At 45.6% G+C, this 18987-nt stretch overlaps 1 protein-coding gene across 10 annotated transcripts in view; it reads right to left on the bottom strand.

Moving 5' to 3' along the window:
- NOS3 (nitric oxide synthase 3) overlaps nt 1-18987 on the bottom strand; it is an 85264-nt gene that overhangs the window by 24309 nt on the left and 41968 nt on the right. For 5 of the 10 annotated variants that reach the window (XM_069959281.1, XM_069959280.1, XM_069959282.1 and 2 more), the window contains one exon: nt 1073-1169. In XM_069959281.1, the coding sequence (XP_069815382.1) occupies nt 1073-1169 (97 nt within the window). Of the gene's footprint in view, nt 1-1072; nt 1170-6436; nt 6570-8900; nt 8987-12513; nt 12715-18987 lie in introns of those variants that run through there. The other 5 variants (XM_069959284.1, XM_069959285.1, XM_069959278.1 and 2 more) reach the window with 5 other exon arrangements.

Raw genomic sequence — 18987 nt, 5'->3', positions numbered from 1 at the left:
GAGATGACAGGTGTTATACTGACAAGATCACTGACATATTTCTATTGAGCTCTTAGAAAAGCCGGATGGCACCCATGACATATTACACATCCCCCAACTCTGCAGAAGCCTTAAATGGCAAATCAGCCCGGAGATATTTTTCCTAAATAAGAAGATCTGACAATCAGAGGTCTGAAAAAGCTGACAACCCTGAGGGCAATGATCATCATCCCCCGATTCTACAGTCCCATCACCCCCGACCCAACCTTCCTATCCTCCCCCAAACCCACAGTCCCATCCTCCCCCGACCTGACTCAACACTCCCATCCTCCCCCGACCTGACTCAACACTCCCATCCTCCCCCAACCCCACACTCCCATCCTCCCCCGACCTGACCCAACACTCCCATCCTCCCCCAAACCCACAGTCCCAGCATCCCCCGACCCCACACTCCCAGCATCCTCCGACCCGACCCTACACTTCCAGCATCCCCGACCCGACCCTACACTCCCAGCATCCCCCGACCTGACTCAACGCTCCCATCCTCCCCACAACCTGACTCAACGCTTCCATCCTCCCCCGACCCCACACTCCCAGCATCCCCCGACCTGACTTAACACTCCCATCCTCCCCCAAACACACAGTCCCAGCATCCCCCGACACCACACTCCCAGCATCCCCCGACCTGACCCAACACTCCCATCCTCCCCCGACCCTACACTCCCAGCATCCCCCCGACCCCACACTCCCAGCATCCTCCGACCCGAGTCTACACTCCCAGCATCCCCCGACCCTACACTCTCAGCATCCCCTGACCTGACTCAACACTCCCATCCTCCCCCGACCCTACACTCCCAGCATCCCCTGACCCGACCCTACATTCCCAGCATCCCCTGACCCGACCCTACACTCCCTGCATCCCCAAGAGCTTTCTTCTTACTCTTTTATCTCATTATAGATTATTACCTGTAGGTGGCGCTGGTGACTCACTGCTATTCTGTTAGTGTATAATGTAATATTGCCTCACTGCTTTCTTTAGGTGAATAGCAAATCCACCTGCATATCTATATTACATACGCAGCTGTTTCTGTACCTGCTCGGCCTGCACATTCAGTGTGTCGTAGGACAGAGTCTGATTCTCCCAGTTCTTGATGCGGAGACATTTCTGATTCTGAGTTCCATTAGCTGAACTGTAACAGAAAAACGAGGATCTATTAATATACATCCAGTGACCCCACCAGCAGAATAGTGAGTGCAGCTCTGGAGTATAATGCAGGATGTAACTCAGGATCAGTACAGGATAAGTAATGTAATGTATGTACACAGTGACCCCACCAGCAGAATAGTGAGTGCAGCTCTGGAGTATAATGCAGGATGTAACTCAGGATCAGTACAGGATAAGTAATGTAATGTATGTACAGTGACCCCACCAGCAGAATAGTGAGTGCGGCTCTGGAGTATAATACAGGATGTAACTCAGGATCAGTAATGTAATGTATGTACACAGTGACCCCACCAGCAGAATAGTGAGTGCAGCTCTGGAGTATAATCCAGGATGTAACTCAGGATCAGTAATGTAATGCATGTACACAGTGACCCCACCAGCAGAATAGTGAGTGCAGCTCTGGAGTATAATGCAGAATGTAACTAAGGATCAGTACAAGATAAGTAATGTAATATATGTACACAGTGACCCCACCAGCAGAATTGTGAGTGCGGCTCTGGAGTATAATGCAGAATGTAACTAAGGATCAGTAATGTAATGTATGTACTCAGTGACCTCACCAGCAGAATAGTGAGTGCAGCTCTGGAGTATAATACAGGATGTAACTCAGGATCAGCACAGGATCAGTAATTTAATGTATGTACACAGTGACCCCACCAGCAGAATAGTGAGTGCAGCTCTGGAGTATAATCCAGGATGTACGGTGACTTCATTGTTTCTTTGTATAATCGGTGATAAGATTTGGAATACCCCACAGGTACAGACGCCTTAGTATCTAAACTGAGTAGAGCAGTGATATAACAGTATCAGGTCACTTACAGGATACACAGTCCTTACACAATGGATTCTGGTAAATACTTAATCATTTCCTATTAATAAATTGCCCAGTTATCGTTAATCCTGGAGTAGTCGTCCTGTCAGATCATTAATATCAGTATCTGGATAGCTGAATGCTAATAGTGCCGCCATTACAGCTCCTATGGATGTCGTCCTAGTTAATGGCCAATCTGCCTGGTTACCCAGAGGACGCCCAGGGATTCCCATCACTATAGGACACCATGTATTGTTGTACTGTATGGAGATTGTGAAATAACCAGCACAGAGGGGAAGGGACATTGTGACACTAGGTTACTGCAACTTCCTGACACCTGGCTCTGACAACTACTTTACAAATCCACAACTGCTAGAGTCACCTGTACCTGTGTAACATGGGGGGTTCAGCATCTGTGTAACATGGGGGGTTAAGCATCTGTGTGATATGGGAGGTCAGCATCTGTGTGATATGGAGGGTCAGCATCTGTGTGATATGGGGGGTCAGCATCTGTGTGATATGGGGGGTCAGCATCTGTGTGATATGGGGGGGTTCAGTATCTGTGTGATATGGGGGGGTCAGCATCTGTGTGATATGGGGGGGATCAGCATCTGTGTGATATGGGGGGGTCAGCATCTGTGTGATATGGGGGGTTCATCATCTGTGTGATATGGGGGGTCAGCATCTGTGTGATATGGGGGGTCAGCATCTGTGTGATATGGGGGGTCAGCATCTGTGTGATATGGGGGGTTCAGTATCTGTGTGATATGGGGGGGTCAGCATCTGTGTGATATGGGGGGGTCAGCATCTGTGTGATATGGGAGGTCAGCATCTGTGTGATATGGAGGGTCAGCATCTGTGTGATATGGGAGGTCAGCATCTGTGTGATATGGGGGGGTCAGCATCTGTGTGATATGGGGGGTCAGCATCTGTGTGATATGGGGGGGGTCAGCATCTGTGTGATATGGGGGGTCAGCATCTGTGTGATATGGGGGGGGTCAGCATCTGTGTGATATGGGGGGTCAGCATCTGTGTGATATGGGGGTTCAGCATCTGTGTGATATGGGGGTTCAGCATCTCTGTAACATGGGGGCTCAGCATCTGTGTAACATGGGGGTTCAGCATCTGTGTAACGTGGGGGTTCAGCATCTGTGATATGGGGGCTCGGCATCTGTGTGACATAGGGGCTCAGCATCTGTGTGATATGAGGGTTCAGCATCTGTGTAACATGGGGGTTCAGCGTCTGTGTAACTTGGGGGTTTACCATCTGTGCGTTTTTCCTGTAACAAGCAGCCCAAAAATGCACTGCAATATTGGAATAATTTACAGTAGAGGACGTATGGATTTATGAGTGTAATGAGTGTTATGAGTTATGAGAATAATGAGTGCAGCTCTGGAGTACACTACCAGAACAATTTACACTAGAGGACTACCTATTACTAACGGAATAATTTACAGTAGAGGATGCATGATTCTGTCGCCTGGTGCACTACTGGCGCTATTCAACCTGTGACAATACTCCCTAACATGTCAGTGAATCACAGCCGGTCACCATCATACACTCAATATATTTAAGTCTTGACAACAGCAACTTATTGATGGTCTCCTTGAGTTTTCTCTCCTATAATTTTTGGGCGTTCATAGATTCATTAGCGGGGTATTGAGACATCACTGAGCAGACCCAACATCCATTCATAAGATACTAAACAGAACAGATAGGCAAGATCCATAAACAGCAGCTTGCTGACGGTTTCCAGTTAGCAGTTGTAAGGTATAAAATAAGAGAAAGACAGTGAAGCTTGTAGATGTGGGGGGCATGATTAGCAGGACGCGAGGCGCATGGCGCTGGACACGGAAAAGCTGACCTTGTAAACCTGCTGACGTCACCTTCCTGCACATAACAATGGGAGTCCTGGCACCTTTCACTGCGGCTACGCTAGCTTCAGCATGATGGGAAATGACATATTAATCCTGGAACTGGGCTCGTCCTTCCTAGTGCCGACACCTGGGAAAAGTGTTAGATGTCGGGACAGAAGGATCAGCGTCACCTTTAAGTCATCACCGTAACCTCACGTCACTCCCATTGAAGGAATCGCCAGGGACCACAGACGTCTTCCTTCAGGACTGTGAAGATTCTTCTACTGTGAGAAGAAGGAAAGCTAAGGCGCCCCTGGACCATGGCACAGACTTATACCTATAGGGCAGGGATGGGGAACCGTGGCTCTCCAGCTGCTGCAAAACTACAACTCCCATCATGCCTGGACAGCCAAAGCTAAAGCATGATGGGAATTGTAATTTTGCAGCAGGAGGGCCGAACGTCCCCTATTGCTGCTATAGATGAAGGAGTGAGAGCTCTCTACATCTTAATCCCAGGTAAAGTCTCAGGATTTCAGAACCTGCCGAAAGAACTGCCATAGGGTATTCTGTAGCTCCAGAACTTCATGTTGCCTAGCAACCCACAACTTCCTGTCTGGGTGACCATCATCTTGCACATGTAGTGGTCACAGGAAGTCATATCTGCTGTGCAACAACATTTCTCCCAAGCTGACGACTTTTGGGGGGACTTCACAGAAAACCAACCTTAAAGCGGCCATTTTCTAAACTTTTTTTGGTGTAGACTGGTGCATGGTGTGACTATGTCCTGTGAAGGTGAATCCAAAGGTTAGGAGACATTAAGTATCTGCTTCTCCATGCTGCTCCCTTATTCCACAGGTTAGAGGTCCCTGGCCTAGCATAACCCGTAGGTTGCAGGATGTCATGTTGCCTAGCAACCCCTAACTTCCTGTCCAGGTGACCACCATTAGAGTTGTGTCTACATGTGCTGTCTTCTGTACAGTAGACTGCCTCTTCACACTGTGTTATGTTCCTTTTACTCCAGAAGCTGGTAAGCCATATTAGCTGCAGGTTGTAATACTTCATGTGGCCTAACTTCCTGCCTGGGTGACCACCTTTTAAGCACACCTATGTACTTGTATTATTCTGCTGCACAAAAGGCTGGCTCTTCATGTTGCACTGACTTTTGTTAAAGGGGTTGTTCACCCAAAAAGTTTTTGTTTCAAATCAACTGGTACCAGAAAGTGCCAGAGATTTGTAATTTACTTCTATTAAAAATCTCCAGTCTTTCATTACTTATCAGCTGCTGTATGTCCTGCAGGAAGAGTTGTATTCTTTCCAGTCTGACACAGTGCTCTCTGCTGTCCCCTCTGTCCATGTCAGGAACTGTCCAGAACAGCAGCAAATCCCCACAGAAAACCTCTCCTGCTCTGGACAGTTCCTGACATGGACAGAGGTGGCAGAAGAAAGAACTGTGTCAGACTAGAGAGAATACACCACTTCCTGCAGGACGTGCAGCAGCTGATAAATTTGGAAATTTTTTTAATAGAAGTAAATTAAAATCTCTGGCACTTTCTGGCACCAGCTGCGGGGGTCCCGATCGCATGTACCGACGGGCGGGGGTAAGTCACTTACCTCCGTCCTGTCGGTTCGGTGATCTGTGCATAGAGTTTGCTCTCTATACATAGATCGCTGATAACACTGATCTATGCTATGCTATGGCATAGCATAGATCAGTATATGCAATCTAATGATTGCATGTTTTACAGTAAAAAAAAGTGTAATACAAAAGTTTTTAAGTTTTTTTTTTAAAAAAACTTTATAAACCCCCCTCCCAATAAAAGTTTAAAATACCCCCCTTGCCCATTATAAAAATATATAAAAAAACAAAACATATCGTATATCGTAGCGTGTGGAATTGTCCGATCTATTAAAATATATCATTATTGTTCCCGCACAATGAGCGTCATAAATGAAAAAAACAAAACAAAAAATAAAAACGCACCAGGATTGCTGATTTTATTAAATTATATAATCAGAAAAAAATTGATAAAAAGTGATCAAAATTTTTGTTACACCAATATGATATTAATAAAAACTAGAGCCCTTTCTCTGGATTCCTATCAGCGTGGTCAGATCACCGGACAGGACGGAGGGGGAAGGAGATCAGTGTGACGCAGCTGCCAGCATATAAATACAATGTCCTGCACACTGCCATTCGCTTATCACATGATCCCCTATTAAACCCTGATATCACATGACCAGAGGCAGAAACACGCCGGACTAACGCGCGCCAAAAATAACCAGAGGACAAACTCAGGGGAGAGGAATTATTATCACTGCTGAGTAAGAGAGTCTGCAGGATATATCACTATGTATGCCAGGAGGTGAGGCGCACAACGATAGTCTGCAGAGAGGTGAGGGGTGTAATAATCTGCAGGATATATCACTATGTATGCCAGGAGGTGAGGGGCACAACGATAGTCTGCAGAGAGGTGAGGGGTGTAATAATCTGCAGGATATATCACTATGTATGTCAGTAGATAGAGAGCGATGTTCTGCAGAGAGGTAATTTCTCTCACTGTTACCTCTGTGTTTGCAGCCTTTGGCTCCTGGACATTATGATCAGTTCACCAGGGGTCTGGGGGGGTCACCTGGCTGCAGGGAAGAGACATCGCAGGGGCCCCCAATTCATCATCCGTCTATTCAGGAAACTAAAGCCTTAAAACAGGTCAATGAGAACGCTTACTAACACACAGACCCCTCCCCCCAATATACAGACCCCACTAATATGCAGACCCCCACTAATATGCAGACCCCCACTAATACACAGACCCCCTGAATACACAGACCCCACTAATACACGGACCCCCCACTAATATGCAGATCCCCACTAATACACGGACCCCCCCACTAATACACAGACCCCCACTAATACACAGACCCCCATACTAATACACAGAGCCCCATACTAATACACGGATCCCCCTCACTAATACACAGACCCCTCACTAATACACAGACCCCTCCCCCCAATATACAGACCCCACTAATACACGGATCCCCCTCACTAATACACAGACCCCCCCAATACATAGACCCCAATACTAATACACAGACCCCCCACTAATACACAGACCCCCCCAATACATAGACCCCACTAATACACAGACCCCCATACTAATACACAGACCCCTCACTAATACACAGACCCCCATACTAATACACAGACCCCCATACTAATACACATTCCCCCACTAATACACAGACCCCCACTAATACACAGACCCCCACTAATACACAGACCCCCATACTAATACACAGACCCCCATACTAATACACATTCCCCCACTAATACACAGACCCCACTAATACACAGACCCCCACTAATACACAGACCCCCATACTAATACACAGACCCCCATACTAATACACAGACCCCCATACTAATACACAGACCCCCACTAATACACAGACCCCACTAATACACAGAGAACTTACTCACTGTACACAGATCCTTGCTAACCAATACACAGATCACTTACACCACACAGCAATCGGTGCACTTACTCACTACTATTTCGCACACTCACTAATACCAATCACTAATCCTGGAGTCACCAGAGACGTTCCTGTGCATTTCATTACAAACCTCCATATATTCTTATTGCAAATTTCTGCAATCTTTTGCCTTTTTTTAGACCCCGGCCTAATAGTCACTAATCCAAGTCGCAGTCAGCAGTTCTCTCCTATCTGCAAACCTCACAGATACTCACTCACACTTACCTATCACTACTCACTGAGCCACCCTAGAGTCTCCATCTCTCCGCTCCTGGCGCCATACTTACACCGTGCGAGGAGACGTGTTCTCTCCTCTGACACTTTTGTGGATTTTGGAGTTCTGCCCCAGTGTTCTGGGTTTTTTTGGAGCTCGCGGAGTAAAATGGGAATCAGTGCTATAGTGCGTATCATTCGGCAAAGTGTACACGAGTGTGCTCCAACATACAGGACTCACGCTCGTGTGTGCAAACTAAGTCACTACTAGCCAGAAAACGTACTCACTTACACTGAGTATCTGATCCGCAGCCAAGATGATTCTGGGAGCACTTACTCACTGATGCACAGCACTTCTAATACCAAGATCTCTTACTCACCAATAGGGTATAAACCCACACACCGTATACGCAGCAGATATGCAACAAATACGCAGCAGATTTGTTGGTACAGATTTGATGCTGTGTTCAGTTATTTAGATCTAATCTGCTGCGAGTTTGTTGCGAGTTTGCTGCGAGTTTGCTGCGTATCGCAGCAGTAAATACGCTGCATATACGGTGTGTGGGTTTATACCCATATAGTGTCTAGATAACGTATGCACACCTACAACATCTATTCACTGATCAGCTACTTCTAGTCTACTAACACAGCACTTACCCACTGACCCAGTTTATCCAATCTACTAAAGCCAGCACCTCATGTGAACAATGTATTGCATTGTGACATAGTGCTAACGTGGAAGAACACAATGACATCCATTCTTACACACTTGTTTACTAATCCCCGGACAATTTACACACTAATCCAGTATTTGTAGACTTACTAATTCAGAGAGTGTGCTGGTCCAGAGCAAATATACTCACTGACATATACTGTATAGTGTTTCAAAAACACTTACTCACTAATCCCCAGACCACTTACTCACTGATCCAGTATTTGTAGACTCACAAAATCCAGAGAGTGTGCTAGTCCAGAGTAAATATACACACTGACATATATAGTGTTTCGGAAACACTCACTAACCTCCAGACCACTTACTCACTGATCCAGTATTGGTAGACTCACTAATCTAGAGAGTGTGCTGGTCCCGTTATTGTCTGAGCACATATCGTCACTGACATATTTAGTGCTTCTGACACTTGCTCACTAATCCCCAGACCACTTACTCACTGATCCAGTATTTCTAGCCTATTCACAGACTCAATAACATAGGGACTCCACATGGACACTCAGCAAACTGGTGCGCTCACTCTCACTGTTCACTATCATGCAACGTACTCACTGTTCATCCCGGGGCCCCTGCCTTTATCCTCTCCCTTCTCCATATAGTCGCCACCACTGCTCTGTCACTTCCACTGACCTTTCCTATTAGTTATATGGAGCCGGCCATGGACACCTGATCCGCGCATCAGCAGGCAGAGGGCCGAGCTATATCCAGTGCTACATGTTCACACTCACTGACACCACCAAAATATACTGTATACTACGGCTGCAGAGCATTACACCCAGACACTGACAATTAGATAATTTTGACAACATTTCTACACAACAGCAAAAAAATTACTAAAAAAAAACTGCATTGTGTGAATAAGCCCAAAACATTCATCTGTGAATACATAATATGATCTGTTTTCTCTATAACAGCGCCACATATGGCTGTGCCTGGTATTGCAACTCCTGTACATTCACACTAATACAAGGAGCTACCAGTGGATTCTAGTGTAAGGCAGTAGCTGGATTTACTGCCACACCGACCTTGATGTGGTTCCCATAGTGGCCATGTTCACACGTAGCATATACTGTAGCAGATCCTCCGCAACGGGCGGAGATTTTATGGAGAAAAACGCACTGAGGATTTCCATTCTTACTGTATACATTACAATGAGGCAAAGATTTACACTCTAATTTACAAGCAAAACAAGCCTTACATTTTTGAGCTTTTCTTTTCCCCTTTGGAGCATCTTTCTGCATATTTCTGTTTTATGGAGTTTTTTTTTTTTTTTACACGAATGTTATGCAAATCAGGTCTTTGTTCGTATATTTCTGCACTCAGCCGTCTTATCTCCAAAATAAGTCCATGTGTGAACGGCACTGCAGTGAAAAAATGATGGATATATAATGTATTTTGAGGTGTAATACGGCTGTTTTATGTGTTATGGTGCACAGGCAGATTTATCTGACAGATTTTTGAAGCCAAAGCCATCAATGTATTTGAGAAGAGGAGAAACCTCAGTCTTTGCTCTAAGACCTGTTCTCTGTTTAGAGTCTGTTCCTGGCTTTGGCTTCAAAATGGTCGGGCGCCAAACCGTGCATTGCTACGTGTAATAGCGGTGCGCGGCTGGCGATTTGTAAAATGTATACATCACCCATCCATGGTCCAGGGCTCTTCCTGTGCTCTGCTTCTCCCCGCGTCCTGCAGCTTCAGAGTGGCCTGTCTTAGCTTACAGGCTGCCCAGCCAATCACTGGCCGGAACCGACATGACCAATGATTGGCTGAGCGGCCTGTCAGGCTGAGACAGGCTGCTCTGAAGCTGCAGCGTACGGGACCCGGGGAGAAGCAGAGTGCAGGAGCCCTGGACCATGGATAGGTAACGTATGCAGTTTACGCAAGGGCTGCAATGACATCAGTAACGATGTCCATGCAGCCCTTGTTAAACGATTATCAGGCCATGTAATAGGCCCAGTAAACGAGCGCCGATTTAGCAGATCGACGGTCGTTTAGTTATTATCGGGTCGTGTAATCGTACCCTTTCACCTCAAACTGTGTGTGAACAGAGCCTTAGGGCCCTAATAAACGGGACAATTATTGTGAGAATTATTGTTATATTGTTCGAATTTAAACGATAATCGCTCCCCGTAAATGCAGGCAACAACCAAATGACCAACGAGAAATCGTTCATCGTTTGTTTGGTGCTGACAACAAAATCATGGTTAATGGTTCAGTGTAATTCGACATCGTTCCTTCATTTGCTGGGGTTAGATGGAGTAAACCGTGGTAGTAACGACTATCGTTCTGTGTAATACGGTGAATGATTTCAGGTTACCAATAGACTATCTTGTTTGCGATTATCGTTAAAAACTCTTTCGTCTAATGCTACGTTTACACGGAGCCATAATTCGCCCAATCGCTCGTTTAACAATTTTGAAGCAGCGATTTGGTTTTTATAACTATGAGCGTTTAGACGAAGAGATAAATCGTTAGAATAATCGTTATTGCGATCGTTTTTAAGATTGCTTAAGTCCATCTCACACATAGGGTGAATGGGTGAAAGACTGTTTACACAAAGCGATCTGTAAATTTAGCGAACGACCAACGACGATTTGAGAACATGTTGAAAGATCACAATGAACGATTTCTTGCTCGTCGCTTGATCGTTCGCTGTGTTTACAGGAGCTGATTATTGCTCAAATGCGATCAATATCGCGGAAATTGGAACGTTAATCGTTCTGTGTCATTGCACCACTCTAATGGGACCCAACTCACCTTCCTTACTGTGTCTGGTGATACATACACAAACAATCCGCACCACAGGTGAATTTACACATAGAGAGAACACACCTGTATCTGAGGGGCCAGGTGATCTAGTCGTATGTAGGACACCCCCCTCTCTCCCAGACAAGATCCAGCCCCTTAACAACTGCACTCATGTCCCATCCTAAAGGGGTTAACCCAGCACCGAGGGACCGGCTAAAGTCCACGTCCAGTGATCAATGATCCGGTGTCTGGCAGGGATCGGCCGCAATCATTGTTCTATTTATTAGCAGGATACAATGAGGGACACAATGTCACATAGTAACAGCTGTGCGGGATGGTCTGGGGTCGGCCCCTGGGAGCCCGCAGTAAGGTGTCCAGGTCTTATGCACTGTTCACACTGAGCCGTTTCCTGGGCTGCAGAGCTTGCAATCAAAAGAGTCTCAGCTTCCCTAGAAATCAACGTGTGAATCATGTGCAAGATTGGGGGGGGGGGGGGGGGGTGACTTGGTGACTGTGCGCTACCATACAATCCCGTGAGCTTCTACCTATGTTAAAGGGGGGTTACCTGATGAAAGTGTGATCTAATATCCTGTACACTACCATACAATCCCCTGTGAGCCTTTTCCTATGCTGGGGGTGAGCTGGTGACTATGGGATCTAATACACTGCACACTGCTATACAATCCCCTGTGAGCCACTACCTGTGCTGGGGGTGACCTGTTGACTATGGGATCTAATACACTGCACACTGCTATACAATCCCCTGTGAGCCTCTACCTGTGCTGGGGGTGACCTGGTGACTATGGGATCTAATACACTGCACACTGCTATACCATGCAGTACTACACGATCCCCTGTGAGCTGGCGTATAGATGGAGGGGTGACCTGGTGACTGTGATCTAATACGCCGCACACTTGCTGTACAATCCCCTGTGAGCCTCTACCTGTGCTGGGGGTGACCTGGTGACTATGATTTATTACACCACGCAGTACTACACAATCCCCTGTGAGCTGGCGTATAGATGGAGGGGTGACCTGGTGACTGTGATCTAATACGCCGCACACTTGCTGTACAATCCCCTGTGAGCCTCTACCTGTGCTGGGGGTGACCTGGTGACTATGATTTATTACACCACGCAGTACTACACAATCCCCTGTGAGCTGGCGTATAGATGGAGGGGTGACCTGGTGACTGTGATCTAATACGCCGCACACTTGCTGTACAATCCCCTGTGAGCCTCTACCTGTGCTGGGGGTGACCTGGTGACTATGATTTATTACACCACGCAGTACTACACAATCCCGTGAGCTGGCGTATAGATGGAGGGGTGACCTGGTGACTGTGATCTAATACGCCGCACACTTGCTGTACAATCCCCTGTGAGCGTCTACCTGTGACGGGGGTTGGGCACTCACCTGAGGGTCACCTTCTCAGTCAGGGCCACCTGCTCTTCGGCCAGTCCCTCCTCCTCCTGCTCCTCCTTGCAGCAGTAGTTGAGGGAGAAGGGAGACGGCAGCTCCTTGAGGCGGCTGGCGGAGTTCCCCATCTATATCTGGGCGACTCTCACTCCCTACAAGTCTGCGGAGTAAAGACTCAGACAGGAAGTGTCTTTTCCTTTTCCCCCCCAAATAACAATGCTCAGGAGCAGCCCTTCCCCAGCGAGGTAGACCCCCGTCACCGCCAGGCTCTGCCCTCCCCGGACCACATGCCGCCCTCACCATCACTCCTGGGGGGCACCTGGCGTAATACCCACCCATGCCACGCTCGGCAATTTCCTCACCTGCTATTACAAAATGGAACGGTTTGTCCCAAAGCTTAACCTGTGCAGTGCCAAAGCCACGACGAGAGGAACAAGGAGCCGTGCAGCTTTCTGAGAGTGTATCACACATCATGGGATTAGATACAGTCTTCTGAGCCAGTGTATCTAATCCCATCATGTGTGATACAGTGGCTCAAAAACTGTATCACACATGATGGGATTAGATATACTGCCTCAGAAGACTGTATCACACATGATGGGATTAGATACACTGCCTCAGAAGACTGTATCACACATGATGGGATTAGATACAATCTTCTGAGCCAGTGTATCTAATCCTGTGATAGTTTTTTGAGCCAGTGTATCTAATCCCATCACATGTGATAGTTTTTTGAGCCAGTATATCTAATCCCATCATGTGTGATACAGTTTTTGAGCCAGTGTGTCATACATAATGGGATTAGATGATTTAGCTCAGATGACTGTATCACACATAATTTGATTAGATACACTGCCTCAGAAGACTATCACACATGATGGGAGTCTTCTGAGCCAGTGTATCTAGTCCCATTATGTGTGATACAGTCTTCTGAGACAGTGCATCTAATCCCATTATGTATGACACACTGGCTCAAAAACTGTAACACACATGATGGGATTAGATACACTAGCTCAGAAACTTGTATTCCACTTGATGGGATTAGATACAGTCTGAGAAGACTGTGTCGCACATGATGTGATTGGATACACTGGCTCAAAAGACTGTATCACACACTATCTAGGTAGCTTTCCAACTAATACACATAGTACAATTAGGTACAGCTGCTCAAAAGTCAGTATAATGCCTAAATATGCTTAGATACACAGCTCAGTAGACAGTATCACACATGACAGTCAGAAGGCAGTGTCATACATGATACACATGGTTACAACAGACAGTATCACCAGGCAGGCTTAGATACACAGCTCAGTATCACACATGACAGTCAGAAGGCAGTGTCATACATGATACACATGGTTACAACAGACAGTATCACCAGGCAGGCTTAGATACACTGGTCAGTAAACAGTATCACACATGCCTGACTTTGATAATCTGGCTCAGCAGGTAGTATCACACATAATAGGATGTATCTAAGCCAATGTTTGTGCTGAGAACTACATGTGAACAAAGCCTTAGGGCTTAAGGGAAGATAAATGGTGCTTTTTTTTGCTGCCCATAGCAACCAATCACAGCTCAGCTTTCACTTCTCACACTACTCTGGTAAATGAAAGCTGAGCTGTGATTGGTTGCTGTGGGATGCTTTCATTTTCTACCATGTCCTTGTGAAATGAAAGTTGGTTTCTATGGGTAACAGAGTTGATCTTTTGAACAGTTTTTAAAAAAATCTGCCCCATAGTGTTTTGGAGGGTGTAGGCATTCTGGTTGCCTAGCAACCAACTGACATCATCTCTAGGGGACCACCAGTCACACACTGAGTGGTCACAGGAAGCTGTACAGAGCCACACTGACATGTGACACAGAAGGATCACTCAGCGGGGGTCCTAGTGGTCGGACCCCTGTGATCCTACATACCCACTATATCCTATTGCTGTGCCCTTTCAGCGGTGTGAGAGCGCCATTACTATGTGTAGTGACGGCCATAATCATAGGGGTCCCCCAGAAATAGAAAACCACCGTTGCTTTCTTACAAAAACAGTGCCGCCCCTGCCCTCAAGTTTGTGTGTGGTATTGCAGCTCAGCTCCACTGAAGTAAATACAGCTGGGTTGTAATACCACATACAACCTGAGGACAGGGGTGGTGCTGTTTACTAATATTGGATAACCCCTTTAAAATCAATATGCCCCTGTACTTTATACTGCAGCCGTTCTCGTATCGGATGGAATTGGGGGTACTACATCCATTGTCACAGTACAAAGAGATCACTGTATATATGGATTACAGAAAACCTGAAAGATAGCGGTAATGGCCTCCACATTGCCTGCTGTCCAGCTTTCCTCCGAACACATATGAAACAGTTATAGGGGTCACCCAGGAACAACAAAAAAAAGAGCACACAGCTACATTAGTCAACCAACAGCGCTACCCCTGTCCTCAGGTTGTGTGTGGTATTACAGTCTGAGCAGCCTTCACTTCAATGGAACTGGTCTGCACTACCAGACACAAACTGAGGACAGGAGAGGCGCCGTATCTGGCAGAAAGCGTCCATGTTTTTCTTTATTCATGTCATAGAAGAAGACAACAACTCAAGGACTTATCATTACTATGTGAATAGGCAAAGTTAGGTTATAGTTTGACTCCATGATGGGAGTTGTAGTTAATCCAAATCATAATTTAAAACACAGATATTTTTATGGAGTAAATTGAAAATAATGTGGCTAATGATAGGGTTGGCTAGGCACTACCGGTCTCAGCATGCCTTGTAGCAGCAGGCAGTGCGTCTGTGCTGGGACCTGCAGCTGAAGACCACAGACTGCTGGGACTGCAGATCTGGGGGCTTCTGCCTTGGAGGAAGGACACTGTAGTTGCACTTACCCTTCTAGGTGACGGGGTTTAGTCTGAGGGGACGTGGGTCCCATGGCGGTCTCTGCGGTGTGTCGTCTCCGCGTCTTCCTGCGCCAGGTGCAGGCAGCCAGGTGAGGAGGTGTTCATAGGTGCTCAGCAGAGCCAGGGGCAAGAATGAGTCAAGGCGTGCAAACAGTGACTGTATGAGGGAGGACAACTACCCCATCATCCTCACCACCCAAATTATTTTCTTCAGAGAGGTCCCCCTTGTGGATCAAGGCCCCCGTTACCCTCCAGCTGTTTTATAACTACAACTCCCAGCAAGCCTTGATGTTGTAAAACCACAACTCCCACTATGCCCTGACGTTTTAAAGGGGTCATTCGGGATTGGAAAAACATGGCCTCTTTCTTCCAGAAACAGCACCTCTCTTGTCCTCATTTTGGGTGGGATTTTGCAATAAGGCCTATTTATTTCAATGGAACCGAGGTGCCACACCCCACCCAAACTGGAGACAGGAGAGGCGCTGTTTCAGGAAGAAAGGAATATGTTTTCTAAGCTTATGAACCCCCTTTAAGACCACAGCTCCTGGATGTCCAAACAGGGAGTATGCCCCTTCTGATGATGTCATCAAGGGTTCTGCTGCTCCCTGTATTATGTTAAAGATGACGAAACAAAAACCACAATATAAAACCAGTGTTACTAGTTGTGGACATTGCAGGTCTAGTAAGTGAAGGGGTGTGCATATATGCACACTTGGTTTTGTAACATAGTCACTTTCACTTTAAAGGGGTTGTCCAGGCTTAGAAAAACATGGCCCCTTTATTCCAGAAACAGCGCCACACTTGTCCTCAGTTTGTGTGTGGTACTGAAGCTAAATTTCATTAGAGTGAATGCAGTCAAATTGTAATACCAAACACTACCTGAGGAAAGGGTCGTTGCTGTTTCTGGAAGAAAACAGATATATTTTTATATCTCTGGATAACACATTTAAAGGGGTTGTTTACCCAAAAAACATTCTTTTAAATCAACTGGTGCCAGACAGTATCAGAGATTTGTAATTTACTTCTATTAAAAAAATCTTGAGTCTTCTAGTACTTATCAGCTGCTGTATGTCCTGCAGGAAGTGATGTATTCTCTGTCGTCTGACAGTGCTCTCTGCTGCTACCTCTGTCCATGTCAGGAACTGTCCAGAGCAGTAGGAATTTCGAACCTCTCTTGCTCTTTAGACTGGAAAAAATACACCACATCCTGCAGGACACAAAGCAGCTGATAAGTACTGAAAGACCTGAGATTTTTTTTTAACAGAAGTAAATGACAAATCTCTGGCACTTTCTGGCACCAGTTTTTATTGGTGAACAATCCCTTTCAGAACTGATCCTGCAGAATACATTTAGATCAATAACTGCCCCCTGTTTCCTTCAAGGCACAGGGGTCACATTACACATCTCCCTGCAGCTCAGACTCCTAAGAGGCATCAAAAGTCAGGGAGGAGGGGCTAACATCTTCCAGGACCCCTGATTGACACAGAAAGCCAAATAATGGGAGACGTTGTACCCGCTGTATCAGCTGGGACAGGATATTGTACATCCCCTTTAATCCCCTCCTGCAGCAGAGGATGAATAAGACATAAGAGATTCTCTGGATAATTCTCTGAGGTTTAGAGAAATCGGAGAAAAAAAAATAAAATTAACAACCACAAAAATCCTGGAGAAAAGTGTCGAAGCGAGAGAAAAGTCATTAGTGGCGGAAGCTTTTACATCATAGATCAGCGGCAAACCGCAGAGGCCAAATGACTTACAGAAAAGTGTGAAGCCATCGGCGCTGTGTCATGTGACTGCTGTGGTTAACCCTCTCTATAACATCCAAGAAGCACTGTCTCCAGGACATCCTTGGTATACTGCCATAAAGTGTCCTTTAAATCATTTTTTGGGATGATTTTGATGATATCGAATCCTGGAAAGCTGGGTGACAACCAATATGGCCGCCAGAGGGACTCACAAGGTGTTTCTGGGGGACGTGGTGAAGGAGGTCACTGGCTGCTATGGAGGCACTGGTGTCTAGGAAACCCCGTCACTACAGAGGTCCCACCTTCCACCCCCCATAACTGGGAGCTGTGTAGGTAGATTTCCTTTACAGGACTGGATATAATGCCGCCCTACAGTGCACACAAAGCATCATACACTGCTTCATACTCCATTCTCTACCTGTGTAATAGGGCCATACAGTGAGAATATACTGTCATACAGCGCCTGCCACACTCTGGCTACATAAGAATACCATTTGCCTCACACATAAATAGTATATTTTGCCACGTTTTGCTTTCATAATCTGTAAGAGTGCCATACTGTGCACACATATGTATCATGTAGCCCCACTTCCTCCTATAATCTACCACCGTTATACAGCCATACAATAAATCCATACCAGCAACAGACAGTGCTATAGTCTGCCTACATAATGTGGTCATATAGTGCACATAATTCTATTATAAATATGCCTACATATGGTCATATAATGTACATAATCCTACTATAACCTTTCTACATAATATGGTCATATATAGACCACATATAATCCTGCTATACTCTGTCTACATATGGTCATATAATGTACGTAATGCTACTATAATCTGTCTACATAGGGTCATATAGTGCACATAATCCTACTATAATCTGTCTACATAGTATGGTCATATAGTGCACATAATCCTACTATAATCTATCTACATAGTATGGTCATATAGTGCACATAATCCTACTATAATCTGCCTAGGTAATATGGTCATATAGTGCACATAATCCTACTATAATCTGCCTAGGTAATATGGTCATATAGTGCACATAATTCTACTATAATCTGCCTAGGTAATATGGTCAAATAGTGCACATAATCCTACTATAATCTGTCTACATAGAATGGCCATATAGTGCACATAATCCTACTATAATCTGTCTACATAGAATGGTCATATAGTGCACATATAATCCTCCTATATTTTGCCTACATGCCACATAATCCTGCTATCCTCTGCCTACCGATTTATGGTCATATAGAGCACATATTATGCTGCTATAATTTGCCTACATAATATGGTTATATAGTGCACATATAATCCTCCTATACTCTGCCTAAATGACACATAATCCTGCTATATTCTTCCTAAGTAATATGGTCATATGGTGCACATGAACAGTGTCATACAATGATCAGTTACATCTGCCATGTACTCTACCTAATTAGTACTATCATATAATGTATACAATCACTACAAACATAATATGGCCAAATAGTGCACACATACATGTCATTCAGTGCGCCTGTGCTGCCATACTATACCTACATAATATGGCCATATAGTGCACACAAACATGTCATTCAGTGCGCCTGTGCTGCCATACTATACCTACATAATATGGCCACATAGTGCACACATACATGTCATTCAGTGCGCCTGAACTGCCATACTATACCTACATAATATGGCCATACAGTGCACACATACATGTCATTCAGTGCGCCTGTGCTGCCATACTATACCTACATAATATGGCCATATAGTGCACACAAACATGTCATTCAGTGCGCCTGTGCTACCATACTATACCTACATAATATGGCCATA

The sequence above is a fragment of the Dendropsophus ebraccatus genome, chromosome 2, assembly GCF_027789765.1.
Source record: "Dendropsophus ebraccatus isolate aDenEbr1 chromosome 2, aDenEbr1.pat, whole genome shotgun sequence".
NCBI lineage: Eukaryota > Metazoa > Chordata > Amphibia > Anura > Hylidae > Dendropsophus > Dendropsophus ebraccatus.
This window is presented reverse-complemented; position numbering and strand designations above follow the sequence as displayed.